The sequence below is a fragment of the Lytechinus variegatus genome, chromosome 15, assembly GCF_018143015.1.
Source record: "Lytechinus variegatus isolate NC3 chromosome 15, Lvar_3.0, whole genome shotgun sequence".
NCBI classification, from domain to species: Eukaryota; Metazoa; Echinodermata; class Echinoidea; order Temnopleuroida; family Toxopneustidae; genus Lytechinus; species Lytechinus variegatus.
The window spans coordinates 16,828,056-16,846,650 of NC_054754.1; the positions used below are offsets into that span (position 1 = coordinate 16,828,056).

An 18,595-nucleotide genomic window follows, 5' to 3' on the forward strand; every position below is an offset into this window, starting at 1 on the left:
AATAAAAAAATTGACACCTCTCAAAAAATCCCAAATTTAAGGAAAAATAATATGTAATGAACAGTATGTCTTCAAGCTTGGACAATAATTAGGCATTCTTTGCAGTGGTGTAAATTTTGATTTGCTCCAAAGTGAGGCATGACTGCAATGAATGAACCCCAATGAACCCCAGATGCCAATGATGTCATAATCCATTAGTAAACATATTTGCAAATCCCTTTTCAATTAAATCATGGATGAGAACTGATACCAAAAAGTGGTTAATAAACAAATATTATGTGCATTATTAAAAGGTGTTTTGAAATGAAACACTTGTAGGATTTATGACATATCATGTAGGGGGTATGACATAATTGACATCTCGATTCATTCATTGCAGTCATGCCTATTACTTTGGCGCAAATCAAAATTTACATCACTGCAAAGAATACCTCTTGATTAAGCGTTCAAAGATACCACATAAATCTGGTAACAAATTAATATCCCTTTAGACCATATACAGTATAATAATTATTTGTTCATGGCATATTTTCCCCTTGAATTGGGGATTTGTGAGGTTTCAAGTATTTTTTTTATTCACACCATTTTGATTTCAGGGTGCTGATTGCCAGGGACAATGGCGTAAATCCGGTCGGAGCAGGGGGAGGGTGAAATAGATTTCATGAAAATAACCATTTTATGCCCCCACACCTATCGGGCTATAATAACCGTGTACATAATCCTTTTATCTTTCAGTTAAAGGCCTCTTTTTATTTTTTTTCTATGGATATAAATTATAATGCATTTGTTGTGTTTTTATACTGAACCATATACAGTTAATATCATGCGAGTGAACAAAGCAAGCGAGCATATTTCAGTAGCCGGCATTTGATGACGAAATTCGTCTTTTATGAGGTGTGATTATTGGATAATGTGGCGAGTGAGCATAGCAAGCGAGCAAATTAGGTGAAAGAAAGCATGTTCCCCAACAATTTCCTCAATTCCTTTACATTCTGATATTTTATCATTTTTCAAAAAAAAATTCCTTGTATTTCGATTAACCAACTTAATTTATTTTAGTGCAGTACCCCCCCCCCCCACCCCCTCTCTCTCTCTCTTCATTTTCTTGCATTTCGTGCTCCCATTCCTCCCCCCCCCCCCGGGCGGGCGTGCCCCCTTCCCTCGGCTTGTGGCTCCAGGAAGCTAGGCAAGCGCGCCGGCGCTCCAGGGGCCCGTTTCTCAACACCTGGACAAGTTAGTCATATCTTTATCCACAAACCACGGAGTTAGTTCCAATCTTACTAAACCTGTTTCTCGAAAGGCTTCCTAATTTTTTGTTTTAAATCATATTTATTTCTTCCTCATATCACATGTAAAAAAAAAAAATATATATATATATATAACATGACATTAAAAACTTAATTGTTTCAAGTTAACACATTAACATTTTAACATGGTGAGAAAAGGAATATATATGAATTTCAAATGTAAACTTAAAATTAATCTGCTCAAATTTTTTTAACAACTTATAATCACGAAGGGATAAATACAGAACAGAATCCGGGTACAACAGCAAAAATCTAAATTACGGAAATAAACTTATAATCTGTATATAAAACTCAAAATTCTCCATACTCTTCAATCAAACTGATTAATGAGGAAGTTATATTAATAAAAAAAACATACACACAACTTAAAATACCTAATAGAATACCTTGATATCGATACTATCGGTAAAAGGAGCAGACGAGACGTAGCCTTAGTCACAAAATAGCATAATTTTCAAAAAGAAAAATCATGACAAAATTGCAAATATTGTGATGAATTAGGAATTACATCTTTTGAAAATAATAGCACAGGTAAATTATGCATCAAACATACTTAGACCATGAATACTGGGGCATTCAATTACTGAAAATTTGAATTATGAATAATTTATTTCATGACTAAAAAAAATCACATGTGGACGTTGAGATGGGTATTATAACCTTGTTTATTGAATTAGTGGTACCCCCGGGATATCCAATTTTAATAGTTTACGAAAGTAAACCATAACGGTTTTATTTGTAAAATTATGATAATTTTACAATGTTTTACGATTCCAACCATAATCGAAATATAGTTTAACATTTTTTTTTTTAATCTTTGATACCGATCTTACGATTTGACAAATTCTATGCATAAATTAGAGACTAGAATTTATCCAAATGTCAATAGGGTCTGAAAACGACAAATACAAGTCCAATAATATGGATGGCCTGACGTGGTAGAATTTACTATTTCAAAATGAATTGTTTTATGGTGTTGTACCAACAGTTTTCATAGTTAATTTGTATAACAATGATCATTAATTGAATGTATTATCCCACTTGTTTTGGGATTTAACTTAAAACCTCTATGGTTGATTACGTAATATTATAGTTTTCAAATTTCTCGGCACTTTTGTCTCCCCACGTGATGCCATACGTCATTAAGAAAGAAGTTATGATAGGTTCGGAGGTGTCATAAATATTTAGTGAGGTTGTTGTACCCGATCTTGGTAAAGAGGGCTTCGTGAAACAGTCAGCGGACAAGTAGCTCACTATCTCCGATTTAGTCAAGAAGTTAGACTTATGACGGTGGGGGAGCGTATTTTTTTTTTACACCACTGCTCCGCCAAAATCCCCAGAAATACGAAAGAAACGACTCGCGGGCAAGTCTAATCTGTGCGCTCTTGAAAGCAAAGCTCTCGGAATTCCCGCGTGAGATGTGCATGTATGAACCCGGTGTATTAAGTTGAATGAATTATCCAAAACCACCTGAAATCATCCCGTTACCACATTATTTTCTTAAGGTTATTGTTGATATTATGGAAAAAGGTTCTAAAAACCATTTTAATTTGTAACTGAGCTGATTTTGTATTGACAATGAAGATGTAAAGGATATTGTCTATTCAAAGTCTTGTGGCGAATTGAATTTGCTGAAAGAAAGTGTGGTGAGGGCACTTTTAGTATTTTTCCTACAGTAGGGGAAGGCGGGGTAAGTTGAGCAAAGGGGCAAGTTGAGCCACCAGCCCCAGGCCAGTAATGAATGAGTCAGACATTGTGGTGGTGTTATGTATTGATGACCCATAGCATAACCCCTAACCCCACCACATTGTTTTCAACTTTGAAACAAAAAGTAGTTTTTTAGAGGGTAAAATATGAATTTCAGCCAAAAAAGTAAAAAAGAGTGTGAAATAGATAAGTGCTTTATAAACACACACGTCTTTAAATATGATAAAGACATGATAACAACATTATTAGTCCATGTATGGATCTTCATTCTTTTCATAGTCTTTTATATGCATAATAAATGTGTGGATACAAAATTATCGCACTAAGTTCGGACTGGAGTAAGTTGAGCCGAACAGCATGGGGCAAGTTGAGCCATGGTAATTCCTATGGTAATATATCTTAAAAAAACAAACAAACCATAAAAATCGATTGAAATGCTGGCTGAAAGGAGCAAATTTACATGACTACTCTTTTCCTTTTAAAGGATTTTAGTATTTATAGAGAATTAGCAAGTAAAAAGACTTTAAACAAATAAATTGACATGCTGGTTCTCCCCTCATACATTTTGTACATAGTTTTTGTGGCTCAACTTACCCCAGAAGTGGCTCAAACTTACCCCATATATGGGGCAAGTTGAGCCATTTGACATCATTTTTTTTCAAAGGTCACGATGACTTTCAGTGTGGGGATAGAAAGTTATATATAGGTGGAAAATATTTCAGAAGAATTAAATTTCAAGGCAAGGTACTTATTTCGACAAGATTATTAATCATATCAATTCTAACATGCAAAAAGCAAAAACTGTCACAACTTACCCGCCTTCCCCTATACAGTGCGTATCAAAAAAAAAGTTTACACTTAGAAAAAATCCTGTAAAATTATACATTTGTAATATCCTGAAGATTTTTTCACATTTTAACATTGATACAGGTCCATTTAAGCAAATGACGATAAAAACTGTTGAAAAATATTTCCGCTTGAGTGAGCACCACTTACTTTTGAAAAGTTAGTGAAAAATGATTTGCGCAGAACTTTGAATTAGTTATGCCATTAAAAGTAGACCTTAATCATGAATAACACGTGGAATTTAGCTAGTAAAATTGATTTGAAGATATCTTTTACCTATTTAACTTGTTTCTTTGCCCAAACCACTTCGAGGAGTGCATTGCGCCACACCCCACTCCCCCACACAGCGAGGCCATCGGGACGATATTTGCTTTACACTGAGCTGTGAATTACATGAAATGTCTTAGGCTTGATTTTCATTTTTTTAATCGTTGTCAAGCTTGGAAAAGGTGTGGAGAAACAAGTATTAAATAAAAAATGAAATGTAAACCCACTTTAAATGATAAAAACGTAGTGAAAAAGTGCTAGAGATGTCTGATATAAACATTGGTTCAGATTCAGCTATGTCCTCAGATCCAGCAGGCACAAACATGGTAAAAGTTGTGTATACTAAGTGATAAAATTTCAATTTGGGTGGCAAAATTGTTAGAAAATGCTTGAATGTATCCGTTTTATTTCAATTGACTAAAAGTGCAAGGGAAATGTATGAGAAATGTTTCACAGGGTAAGTTTGATTTCAGTCTTTCCCCTTGACACAGCGTACAAACGGGCATTTCTGCGCAAACAGATTTCTGCGAGCTTTACAAAAATGGACAGTGCTCACTCAAGTGTAACATTCTGTCAAAACTTTTACTTTCATTGGATAGATTAGACCCAAACGCAGGATTGTATGTGAAAAAATTACCCACATGTTGTATATTTTTAAATTCCCAGGGCTTTTTCAAAGTGTAAACTTTTTTTTGATACGCACTGTATAGGCCTCACTAACGTCCCTACGGGGGGGGCAGGGGGGCAGTCTGCCCCCCCTGACGAGTCACAAACCATGCAAGGGACGTATCCCTGCCCCCCCCTGACGAGCTTGAAGCCCTTTTTTTTGCTTGTCAATTTTTTTTTCTGGTACGAAATCCTATATTTGTGGTTGAAGACCTAGTTATTTTTTTTTTTTTTTTGCTTGTCAAATTTTTGGGCGGACGAATTTGCCCCCCCCCGTGAAAAATCCTAGGTACGCCACTGATATAGGACTTCTAGTATTGACTTGTTCTGAGGTTTTCCCAACCTTAAATACTTTTCAGAATCACGTACAGAGTATACATTTGCAGCAATTTGTACGTAGTGCACCTGTTGGATAAAGTTCAGTAGTAGCTGTGAGCTGAGAAAGATGAAAAGAGCCCGAAAAGAGAAGAGAAGCTATAAGGGTGGGGAGTGCGAAGGAATAGAGATAAAGGGGGAGAGCTAGGAGATACAAGGAGATTGATTTGGAAAAAAAATATATTGTGAAAAAAAAATCAAAAGAAATGGACCTTAAGCAAGAGGGGTGGGGGAACAAAACAAGAGTCTACCCAAGCAGAAAAATCAGATGAACAAAACGAAAACGTTCATTGGACATCTAAATATTTATGAAATTTTAATCACATGAAAATATGGGGAAATCACATGAAAATATGGGGAAATCACATGACAAATTGCCGATTTCATGAAGTCATGGATGCACCACTAACCATTTATTTTGTTTACAAATGTATTTATACTGCAAAAAAAAATCATTATTTGACCCATCACATGATTTTTTCAGAACTCGAATCAAGCCTTACATAAATTGTTATGTAGGCCTTCTTAAAATATAATGAACTCAAAATATTGAGCTTGACTATATTTTTACACCTTTAATCACTCAATTATTATAAATATTGAATCATAAATTCATATTTTCAAGGTTGTTAAATAGAACTATAAAGTCTGTAATAATGGAAACATGAAAAGCATATCTATCATCTAGATATCCTGGAAAAAGTTTTGAGGAAATCAAAATTTCGAAAAAAAATAAATTTTGTAGTAATGATTAATGAACTATGGTTAGTCGTGCACCTATGATGTCAGCAAGTTGGTAATCGCTTGGTGATATTCACTTCATTGAAAATTCATTACATTCTTATTAGTTGTCCGATTTCCCTCAAACTTTTTATGCCCTTTCTGTCAATCTGATTTTTCTTGTCCCGTTGAAAAAAAAGTTATTTTGGCGTAGACTTTCCTTTAAAAAACTGAGAAAGAAAGAATTAATAGAGAGGTAGAGAGAAGATCGTATCTGCCAAATAAAAATGATAATAATAATGATCAAAATATGACTAATATAAAATCATATTTCTAGAGCGCATATCACTGCAGAAGCATTCCCTATGTGCTGTGTAATTAACTAGAGAAAAGCAAAGGTATCAAGGTGTACTTATCAATAAATACAGACCAAATTTATCGACAAAGTGATTGTGCCTAATTTAATGGGATTTAATGACAACAAAATAAAGGTTTTTTGTATTGGGCAAAAAGCAAGAGGGCAATGCAGAGACCACTGTCGCCTAAATCAGAACGGAGAATGCTGGAGAGTGAGAGGGTGAGTGCTGAAGATCAGAGAGGTGAAAATTCTAATCGACGAAGAAAAGAAATCTAGTCTATCTGCAGCTAAGTACCCTTGCTAGTTCTTTGTTTCATGTATCTGAATGTCTGGAGGTGCCATAAGTGCGATTAGGTCCCTACAAACTAAACGCTTTTAAAAAGCTATATATCTATATTGAAATCATAAGGTTTGTTTTGTATGACTATATTGAACGAAATCAAGATGTGCACGACGAAACGTGTGTGGTCAACGTGTTAGACTCTAGCGCGAGCCGTTTCTGTGGGGTTTTTCAATATTTTGGCGGAGCAGTGGTGTAAAAAAAAAATACGCGGCCGGCCTCAGCGCTCCAGCGCTCCAGGCGCGGTGTTCAATGTTTGGTCGGTATCTTCAGTTCAATGGTGGAAGAAGCAGACTGAAGTAAAGTTACAGCTACAGCGTGCAGCGAGACAGAACACATCAAAATTAAAGGTAAAATCGATTACTTCTGAGAGCCAGTGAGATTGTGACGAGCCATCGGCACCGTGAAATGCCTGACAAAGCTTTGGCTTCGATGTTCTAGTTTTGAATACGGTATGTCTCCGTAACGCCGCGGCGATATGTTTGTCACTAGTGTCAGCGTTTTTTTGATCGCGGAGGGCAAGCCCCCTGCCCCTGGCCGGCCCGCGCCTGGCCCTGTCGAATGCGGCGCAGTGCGGCGCAGCCCAAGTACAGTCACATATTTTATTACCGGACACTATTCAGGACGCGCAGTTTAAGACTACTATTAAGGCAGTTCAATTTCACAGTGCAATAGTCATGATTTACCCCGGGGGGGGGGGGCACTCGACCAAAAAAGTGGTGGGGGTGTGCCGCGGGCGAGACAAAAAACGGGGGCCTTGGAGCGGGCTTATTGTAAAAAGGAGGGTCCTTGGAACGGGCTTCGGAACGACAAATGTTTGTGAAAACAGGGTCAGGGGTCCTTGGAACGGATCGCCAGTGTGTGAGCGCGTATGCATCCCTACGGAACGGTCGATCATGCGTGCATGATGCAGCTAGCGCGGCCTCCGCCGGGGAGCTCTGCGGCCGCTTTTCACCAAAATTGCAGCTCATTCAACGCGATCGGAGCGGCGTAACGAAAAATATGCGAAGCTTTGGAGCGGATTTCTCTCTTCTTTTTTCTCGATAAGAAGAAAATGCTATGCCTTGGGCTTGGAGCGGCTTTCTTTGTTCTTTTTCTCAACAAGGCAAAAATGCTATGCCTTGGAACGGAAATTTGAGTGTAAAAATGGGGGTCCCCTCCGCGGCACATACCCACTATGCGTTATATACTGAGTGCCCCCCCCCCCCCGGGTGATTTACTAAGTAACCCAGGGAGCTCTTGCCCGAGTAGCAGTTTCTGGGACTGGGGTAGTAGAAGGAGAGAACTTTTCATTTTTAGAGGTTCCAGTCTGAGCCCCGATGTCAGGAAACTGCCACTCGTTAGACCTTCATCCATATAATCGTGGTAAGTGCATAATTTCTGTTTTCACAATTCATTTGGAGAAACATTTAGACCATAACATAAATCGGCCAAATCGTGGTTTTGGGAACCACTCGTAGATTTGTGTACGCGCACTTGTGTTCAAAGTGAATGGAGGTGGAAATAGGGAACCGTGCGTGTGACTGAATAAAGCACTGCTGTATGAAGTGAACGGTGGTTCCCTATATCACGATAATGCCCATAAATCACGCTAGTCCCTTGCCTTGGGGACCCCGACACGTCTCCAGACAGTACGTGTTCGGGCTGCCACAGTAAGCACTCCTAGTACCAATGAGGTCCAAACATTACATGTATGGACCTCATAGGCGACATCAGTACTATTTTTGGGTTAGAAAAGTTTGAGCACAGGATATTTCTATATTTATATCACAAGTACATGTTATATTGGTTTTTTTTTCTTTAATGCTTGATTTTCGAGTGTAAAAGCATTGTTAGCAACAACAAAAAATGAAAGAAAATAAGGGAAACTTACATTTTGATGACTTTTTCCTGATTTTCTTGGCAGTTGCCCTTCACTGCTGACTCGCGATCGAAGCTGATATGCAGATCACGTGATACGCGTTCTCGTCAGGTGATCGGATGGTTATTCTTTTCGCCAGATGTTGATAATTATATATTTCATAACGCAGCGTTCATCGCAAATTTAGGTGAAAGAGATTAAAGTTAAACAGCGCAAGCTTTAATTTTTTTCAAAAATAACGTTCAATTGATTGCACAAGTTTCGCCTCGGACATGTAGGATCATTTGGTCCCATATTGGCGTAACTACGGGGGGGGTGTCCCTACCACTACCGTCCACAAGCCAGCAATTATCTTTTTTCTCGGCTCCCCCCCCCAGAAAAAAGGAACCAGGGTTAAAGAGAAAGAGAATTATGATAGAGGAACACAAAATACTTTATTTTTCAGCTTATACTGCATCGACTTATAATCAAATATGAAATGGGGCTTAGAACATTTTTTTTAAGTCAATTAATAAAAATATACCTCCTCGGGATTTGAGCTTTCATCATGATGAAATATCAATCTTTTTCATGATTACCGAAAATACTTAAAATGTCCAAAAAAAATTTATCGGTGTATGAAGCTTTAGCTGATACCTTGCGCCCGCCTTAATTATTTTAATGTTGAGATACAACTATGCTTTTAATGAATTCCTAAAAACATTAATTCTCAGATCATTTGTTGCAATCGATTGATTCGATTGGTAAGCTAATGAATAATTGTTATGATTCATGAATTGTTTAAAATGTGTCTCTATCAGTTTTGAATATTTAAAAAAATGTCAGCTCGTGCTTTTTGCTTGCAATATTTTGATTAGTAAGAAGTTCTTGTGTATGCGAGTTTGATAGATAAATAACTAGAGAGGGGGGGGTCCCTCAGCTACTTGTCCTCGCTTATTCCATGTTTTTATTATGCTCGTGTTGTGAGTATTTCAAAGTTTTTTCTTTTTCTCACCCTTTTTATTGTCTCAGAGCTTCCCTCTATTTCTTTGCTACGATGTATAGCCCTTCTTACTTGTTTCAATTCTTGTATGTTCTCATTTCATTGAAAACATAATTATTAAACTCACGTAGAAGACTTTACAACGAAATTTTGATGTTGTTTTTTCTTGTTTGTTTGGCTTTCTTTTTTCTTCTCCTCAGTCCTTCTTTTTCTTCTTAGTTTCCCTTTCCTTATTTTCTCTTATTTCATTTCATGAGGCATCCGCCAACTTATATACAACAACAAAAATATATTTAGAGGCCGATATCCAGTGAGGGGGCGTGGTGGTGTGCCCCTCTAAAAAAGGAGGAAAATAGGAAGGAAAAAAGAAGGGAAGGGGAAAAAATAAGAAAAAAAAGAAAGACGATGATGGCAATGATGATGATGATGAAAATTATCTTGGTGAAGATGATAGTGGTAGTGATGGCGGCGGTGATGATGATGATGATGATGATAATGATGGTGGTAGTGGTGATGAAGATGAGAATGAAGTTGGTGACGATGATATGATGATGATGACTAGATGTAATTTTGTTATTTTGTCTTAAAAAAAATAATAGTGCAAAGGCGAAATCATTTAAAGTTTATTATGAAAATAGCAGAAAAAAATAATTTGAAAAATTGTACGTATGCGTATGGAAAATCCATCCCCCACCAAAAGAGAAAAAAAAGTGAGATTTTGATTTGTTATTTGTGACGGCGTAGGTCTATGCGAGCAGCTATGGGATATAATTATGGGAAAAAAGTAAATGAAATGTCAAGAAATACATGACTTTTATTGTACATTCAGTATATCAGTAGATAACCTCATACTCGTTCCAAAAAATAAAAAAGTGGGTATATTATGGACCATTAAAAATGGGCAGTTGCTCTATATATTATATTACATAGAATATATAGAGCAACTGCTCGTGTGTAGCGGTAAGTTATTCACCTGGGGATCGAGTGTTTCATCAACATTTTTGTCCGACAAGTTGTCAGATCTGACATCTTTCTCTGACTCTGATTGGCTGTGAGGCACTGTTCTATGGTAACTGTCGGATAAAATGGGACTTGTCGGATAAAACGTCCGACAAGTCCTTTCATGAAACGCTCCCCCGGGCTCCGTAACACAAAGGTTTGCGATGGATTGCAAATATGAAAGAAGCGCACTGATTGGTCCCTGGTCAGCATTTTAAACCAAATGCGCGTGTAACATTGATATTGATTGGTCAGTTCATTTAGCGATTGATCGCTAATCTTTGTGTTACAGAGCCCAGATCTACATAATTCATGCGGCGCACGGCGCGTGCGCAATGTTTAATAATTATTGCTGTGAATACAATGAATGTCATCAAAAACATAATCTCACAGATCAAATAATGCCAGCTCGATGCGCAAAATCAGAAAAAATATATATTTTCTGCCCTGATAATTTGATAACCCTAACCTAACCCAATTTCTAAGTATTTTTATCATAAACAGGATAACTATAGACAATGATTGAAATTAACTTTATATTCTTTTGCGAAAATGAATATGAAGGACAGCTTTTTGATAAAGAACACAGTTTTAGAGTGTTAGAGCGCGATTTATACCTACAACCGCTAAATCCTGTCACTGTCGGTATACATGAAGCAGTGATTCCATCAGCTTACGGTAATAATTTTCCGAGTCCGAGAAACAGACAGGCATTTGCCCAAACGGACAACATGTCAACCTCTGCTCATTTCTTTTTGCACGGGCACATAAAATCTCGACGTAACCCATCACATTTCTCCCTATTTTCTCATCCCTTTTATTTTCCATTAATTTTTCTTTCGTTCACTTTTTCTGTCCTCTTTCCCCATAATTTTTTTACCCATCACATTTCTCCCTATTTTCTCTTCCCTTTTATTTTCCATTAATTTTTCTTTCTTTCACTTTTTTCTGTCCTCTTTTCCCTTCTATTTTTGTTCTCGTCTCACCGCTTTTCCTCATCCCCCAGCCTCCGACGCCCGTGCAGATTCGCAAACAATATCAAGAGTATGTCTACTAGCAAGGGCGGAAATCTCTCCCCAAAGGTAGGGGGACCAGGGGCTGGAAAATTTGACAAGTAAAAAACAAACAAACAAAAAAAGAAGGTTTATTACCCCCTAAAGAAGGTCATCTTGACCAAAAAAATTTGACAAGCAAACAAGCAAAAAAAAGGGGGCATCCCAAAAGTAAGATCGTCTCTTCCAAAATACATGTTTTATTTCGAATTTGAATGAAATGACCAAAAATAGTAGGGGGACATTTCATAATGTGCCCCCCCCAAAATAGTATTTTGGGTGAGGGGGACATGTCCCCCGGCCCTGGGATTTGCGCCCATGTGGGTGGGGGTGTTGCGCCTCCCTATCGGGATCATATCACAGCGAGTATTCACTCTTCCATATGGAAGAGTGTTTACTCGCTGTGATTTCGATCTCACACATATAAAAAAATAGAACAGCTACGCCTTGATCACAGGCCAAAATGCCTAACGATTTCTCCGCGGCATTAACAACTATCGTAAAGGGCGCTCCATTTATAAATAAAGATGGATGACTAGCTGTCTATGGCGGCAAAATTTACCGCTACTATTTGCCAAGAATTGTGAGAAGTGGTCTGGAAATGCAACAAAAGAACCGGTGAGTACCGATTAAACATTATTATAGTATTCATACCTCCATATTACATTAGTAGAATTTAAAAAAAAAATCGCTAATATCACTTAGTTCTAAGCTAGGGCGGCCCAAACGCGCGTGAGTGGAGTCTCAGTTTATTAACACGGGTAAGTATTGCGGTGTCGCCTAGAGTGGCAGTAAGCTAGTCCCGTGCGTGAGTATGGTCAAATACACGGTAAGCCCCTGGGCTCCCTGGGCCGGGTTAGATACTGGTATTAAGAACAAGATTGTAAAAACAAGACAGTCAAGGTGAACAAATTCTAAGTTCTAACTTTTACCTTATCCGGGGGGGGGGGGGCCACTTCCATTGACGAGTGGATACCATGCGCGACCATGATGATGGGGTCTCGAAAAGCACCCTCAACACATATTTTCAATATTCTGAAAATACACCCCTTAACAAGTATAAATAGTATTGGCGTGTGAAACCCCACCCTTAACAAGTATTGGAAACAAAACGATACTCTTAAAGTCTTGGCAAGGATTCCCTGAAATGAACCCCTAAACATAACAAGTGATATTTATTGCTATCCGTCGGTCGTCTGTTTTACCTTTACACATCATTTTGGTAAAAACATGTCACCTACTGAAACTGTCTATGTGGGCCCTGTAAAACACTTTAAAGGGATTGGCAGAATTCAGCTTGAACACACTTATTCAATGAACAAACAAGGCTATGATATAACCTTGTTCTCAGTTACATCTCCATGTGTGGCAAAATAAGGGTGGCAATGTTTGGCTTATTTTCTCTTTTTCTATGGGACAAATGCTTGATTTTCTTACACTGTCAGTTTTCATCACAGCTATTCATAATATAACTTGGCTCTTATGTAAATTTAATTCTTTAATCTATTTTTTTCTTAATTAAAAATAGAGATTGAAAAATGAAAATTTTCTTGCCATATTAATTTCCACCAGTATAGGGCGTACACAAAAATATGCCAGAAATTCAAGTTTTTGAGCGCTCTAGTGAATACAAAAATTATTCCCAAGTTACCAATGAAGAATAAATTGCAACTGTAAGGAAATTGGTAATTTTGGTCACAAAAGTGATATTTTAATGATTTTTGAAGTGTGTGCTATGTACAGCATTGGCATACCATAGTCCTACCTGTAGATTCTCCACAGGCAGGATGGTAGCAGTGAACAAGTGTTTAAACAGGTTAAGAGAACTAAGATATCATATTGCATATTGGCTAGATCTAATGTTAATCAGAGATATAAATCATAACTTTAAACTTGACCTTTTACCCAACTCTAGATCCCAATCTTTCGAAGACCACAATGACAAAGAAGGAGCACAACGACCGGATGAAGAAACCTAGAAGGCGGTCTCAGGTCTCGTCTTCTTGGTGGGATGTTGTACTGCATTATGACCATGACTGGACCAGGAGATGGGGTGTGTGTGCCACCAAGGACTCGACCTCAGGATGGCTTCGCCCAGCCATGAAGGTATTTAAAGGGTGACACGACATTTGCTCCTGTGACAATTGCTTCTGTCTTAATATCTTAAAAGGCATAGGATTAGAGTTAGGATTGTGATAGAGTTTTTGGTTCAGAATATTGTCATGATTAGGATTAGGGTTTATTTAGTTTTGGAGGTTAGGTTTTATGTTTGGCTTAATGTGTAGATTTTCCATCGGAGCAATTGTCACCGGAGCAAATGTCATGGAACCATTTAAAGATAAATGAAAGTAGTTGCAGTGAACACTGATTTTCACGAGAAAGTCTGTAAAACCAGGCTTAATCGTCACTTTATCATCGAGGATCTAGATCTGGTAAAGTTACGTAGACTCAACTTTGTGAAAAATTGAAATATACGCTGAAAAATGTTCACACTGAAGATCACCAACACAGATAAGCGCACATGGGACAGTGTATTATTGCTTTGAGTGTTAGCCCGACGCTTGACCCGAATCCCGCGCTTATTTGTCAATTTCTCAGCAATTACACAATTTCTTCCAGAATCCATTGTCACATATTTTTTTATTTATACAAACACTTTGGTGGTCATTTCATTGGATTCTGTACGAACTCATTTTGAAATCGTTACCACAGCTGGAATTTATCTTTAAAGGAACTTTTCTTTTGGATGACAGATGCTTCTACGATGGTTTACAAGTATTCTGTGCCATCATGTGTAACAGTGTCCTGTGAATAAATTATTTAGATTTTCAGGATGAGGAATTACTCAGGATGTTGTATTGCAGAATGGTCACATGACCAACATTTTATGCTCATGTTGTCATTTTCAGCACAACACTAATTCATCCTGAAAATAGTTTAACAAATGGAGGACATACAAAACTTCAGAGTTGAAGCATGTGCAGATGATTCAATTTCCTTGTCGTAGAAGCATCCATTATGCAAAACGAAATCAGCTTGTTTTATGCAGGTAGAACTTCATCTATGGTACATACAAGTAAGGGGATTAGAGATATAATTCTAGCAAGGCTTCCATTACCATGAGGCTGTTATAATAGGTTTACTTGTCATATCTATCTACTACATAATATTCAACATGGAGGTTGATTTATATTGATTTACACCTACTGTTATTGTTAATGATGTATTTTGCATGATTAATGTTACTGTAGTATACTGAGTTGTATGTCCGCACAGGTATTAAATCAGGACATGACAACAATTTTAAGTAATATCATAGATCATTGGACATTACTACTAAAAGCAAATTCTCACAATTTTTTTGTGCTGTACGTTAGAGAGGCATGGAATTTGTGAGATACAAACTGAAAATAGGATTTTGTCATGTGTATCCACATATTACCCACCCCCCAATTATGTAATATAATGCAGACAGAGTACAGGTGTGATCTAGGATGAGGCTGCAATATTCTCTAAGTATATTTTGTTTCTTGTTTTACCAGAGAGCGAAGTTGGCTCAGTCGGTAGAGCGTCTGCCCGTCGAACCAAAGATCATGGGTTCGAGTCCACCCTGGGTGGATGAATGAAGCCAGTGTGTTGTGTGTAAACGTCTCTCCCTGTTTCAGAGATGCAGGCTATGTTACATTGGAAAACACCATCCCTTGGATAGGACGTTAAATGGAGGCACTGTGTAGAGGAGAATCACCACCTTTGCATGTTAAGAACCCACTGCACTATTCGAATAAGAGTAGGGGGAAACCCCGGTGTAGTGGTCCACCTGCATTCCCCCAACCAGTTATCGGGAGGAGAGACCTGCGGGTCACAGTTCTGTGTACATGCCCTTGTTGTAGGCGACCCAGATTGGCTGGCTCCTCCAAAAATGCGCCTTTGAATGTCTTTGACAGATATATGGCGCTCATGATACAAATGCTGTGCATCATCATCATTATCATCTCTTTGTCTGTCTCTTTGAAGGGTCTGGAGATCTCGGGGCATGGTCTTGTATGGTTCACCATTCCATTAGCGATACTTTACCAGTCATACCTCTCCAAGAATACAGTGGTCTTTAATCCTACAGCAAACCTCATCCTTGGTAAGTTAAAATCCTCACCAACAACAAGTTGATTTGAACCAAACAAGAAAAGTCAAACATGCATAGCACTGAAATATTGGTATCAGTCTCAGGCGTATAATAAGTTTTAAGATTTTATTCAATAGTTTACAAAATGATTATCCAAATGCACAACAGCGATGGTATGCAAATGAAAGAGTGAATTTATACCATCACCGACTTTGTATCTTAATATGTTTTATTATGTAATGTGAAACCTTTTTTTTCCTCTTTAATGTTAAACATGGGTTGGTTGCCTCATGATCATGTAATTACCATTACTGTATTAAATTGTACTTTAAAAAAATCTGCATGATTGCTAGAAAGCCTGAATGATTGTAAGCAATCAGGAAGAGGGCCGACAGCATTCAGGTCCTTTCTAAGATATCTAGAGCTTCTTCATTAAACACATGTCCAAACATAACCTAATAAACTAAATCAAAATACTAGTACCGGTATTTGTTTTCTTTTCTTATCTCATGAAAATATATACATTTTTCTATTCTTTTGCTGTTTTGATCAAAGTTTTCATTTGTTGTATCATTGTATTACTTCTAAAACAGGAATGTTGCTGGACTTGCTCGTCAATTTCATCCTTAAAGGAACAGTACGGCGCCAGCGCCCGGCAGTGAACAAGCCAGACATGCTCCTGACCGTCTCCGTCGATAACTTCTCCTTCCCATCGGGTCACTGCACGAGGGCAGCATTCGTGTTTTATTTCTTCATAACCACATTCTCTTTACCACTTCTCATGCAGGTTCTCCTTCTTCTATGGATGACCTCTGTTTGCGTCTCGCGTGTGCTTCTTGGTCGACATTACTGGATAGATGTTATATGTGGGACTATGATTGGACTTCTTCAGGGTTTTGTTATACAAAGAAATTGGAAAACGTGGGACCTCAATGTTGATGGTTTATGATGTTCGGCATTGATGGTATCTAAAATTATTGCCATGATTAAAAAGTACACTTTAGTATTATTCTCTTATGAGGAATGCTGGGCAACTACTGTAACATCATACCTTGTTTTGAACCAAATTTCATGTCCAAAATAATTGTAGGTAATTAAAGGATGGTTTACATACTTTTGACTCTGGAATATTTCTAATTTGTCAGAGGTCAGCTTATGCAAACTTGATAGCTATGGGGTGTTAATTTAGCAAGAAGCATTCACCCCTGACGAGACATCAAGATTTCTCATCTGTCAAAGCAGATTTAACTTGTTAAGACTCAAGTTTCTGTATTCCATTTCATCAGAAATTGTTGAGATTTTGAATTATTTATCTATTTATGATATATTGATATTGCTCATTCATTGTTGTGATAATTAACTTTGTAGCAAAATGTATTTGTGTTAAATTTATACTTTGAGAGAAATTATGCAATATTGCAAGTTTGTTCCTATAAAAATAGATGAATATATGTAAATCATACTGAGAGACATGGGTCCTATTGCACCAAATATGTTAATCTAAGATGTACCTTTATATTGGACTAATTCACACCAAACACTAAGGAATAATAACAATTACATTATACGTCATTTATGTTGTACGTACATTGTTTTTAGTGCTGTAAACTATAATATGCAACATTTATATAGTGCCTAATACAATGTTTCCAAGCGCCGCATACTATTACCCAGGCTTTAGCAAAACTCCCATGATCGGGCGCTTGAGCATTCATGGAATTCCTTCTTACTGGGTACCCATTTACTACACCTGGGTGGAGAGCGGCAAATGTAGATAAACGTCTTGCCAAAGGACATGAGTGCTGTGGTGGATTCGAACCCCTTAACTTTTGGTTCAAAGCCGGGTGACTTATCCACCGAGCCACAACAATTCTACAATTACCCTGGCTTTAGCATGGCTACTCTGATCAGATGATTAATCATTCAAGGAATTCCTTCTACCATGTCCCCTTTTACTCCACCTGGGTTGAGAGTGGAAAAGTAGATAAATGCCTTAATAAGATATGCAAGTGATGCAGTGGGATTTGAACCCTGGACCTTGTGGCTCAAACTTGAATAGAGACTTATCAGCTGAGACATGGCACCTTTAAAAATTGTGTCACTATACTGTGTGTTAATATTGTATCTGACCTACTTGGTAAGTTGGGTAACAACATGGCATAAACTCTTTGTTCCAAGTTGCTTCCTCATCAATACTAATTTAATGTCAATACCAATAGTTACAAGTTAATTCATTACCCTGTGACAACACATTCACTATTGAGCCCTGGCTGGATACTCACCTTTATAAGTACTTTTGAAAAATGGTCATATTATGCATGTGATTTTAATGAGAACTGTACAGGACTTCAACAAAGTAAGGTAAACTATAGATGCAACAGACATAAATATTGGGCTTTGTGGAATAGCTATCATTATGAATCATTTGATGAAACATGAATGGACATGACTCTTTGATGTGTATATTTATGATATGATGCCATCTTAGTATTTATGCATCTTTATTTGCAAAATTATGTTTTGATTTTTGTATAAAAGTCAAGTTTTTTTTTAAGAAAACAATTCAATATTTACATTGCTATCTGTCAGTGTGCATCAAGTTTATTCAGTAATGTAATGAGAGTTAAATTGTAACAATGATAATGGTGACAAAACTATAGATGTAGTGATGATAATGGTAATGGTGATATTGACAATGATGGTGTTGATGGTAGTGGTGATATTGATGATGATGGTGATTATGATTATGATGGTGATGGTAGTGGTAATGATGATGATGGTAGTGATGATGATGATGATGATCAGGGCCGTCGCCAGGGGGGGTGCGGAGGGTGCGAACGCACCCCCCTTCAGAACCAAAAAAAAAAAAAAAAAGACACACAGACACCGAAACTGCATTGAGGAACAATAGGCATGTTGACCAGTATGTACTTTCTATATCCATTCTGACCGGCGGGCTATATAACTGCATGAAATTGAGTTAATACGTCGTTTT

At 37.5% G+C, this 18,595-nt stretch overlaps 1 protein-coding gene across 2 annotated transcripts; it reads left to right on the top strand.

Annotated features, from left to right (window-relative positions):
- Window positions 1-6,809: 6,809 nt before the first annotated feature.
- LOC121429199 (phospholipid phosphatase 6-like) lies at window positions 6,810-17,678 on the top strand. 2 transcript variants are annotated; one of them, XM_041626150.1, is made up of 4 exons: window positions 6,810-6,936; window positions 13,396-13,586; window positions 15,495-15,612; window positions 16,194-17,678. In XM_041626150.1, exons 2-4 carry the CDS (start codon window positions 13,419-13,421, stop codon window positions 16,547-16,549), a joined length of 642 nt encoding a protein of 213 aa, XP_041482084.1. In that variant the 5' UTR covers window positions 6,810-6,936; window positions 13,396-13,418; the 3' UTR covers window positions 16,550-17,678. The 2 variants fall into 2 exon arrangements, with proteins under 2 accessions (XP_041482084.1, XP_041482085.1); XM_041626151.1 differs by lacking the exon at window positions 6,810-6,936 and adding an exon at window positions 6,987-7,038.
- The last annotated feature ends 917 nt before the right edge of the window (window positions 17,679-18,595 follow it).

Excerpts from the sequence above, each read along its gene's own strand:
- LOC121429199 (XM_041626150.1), top strand. The coding sequence starts at position 13,419 with ATGACAAAGAAGGAGCACAACGACCGGATGAAGAAACCTAGAAGGCGG. Across the intron at positions 13,587-15,494 it reads GGCTTCGCCCAGCCATGAAG|GGTCTGGAGATCTCGGGGCA; the intron begins GTATTTAAAGGG and ends GTCTCTTTGAAG. Across the intron at positions 15,613-16,193 it reads TACAGCAAACCTCATCCTTG|GAATGTTGCTGGACTTGCTC; the intron begins GTAAGTTAAAAT and ends CTTCTAAAACAG.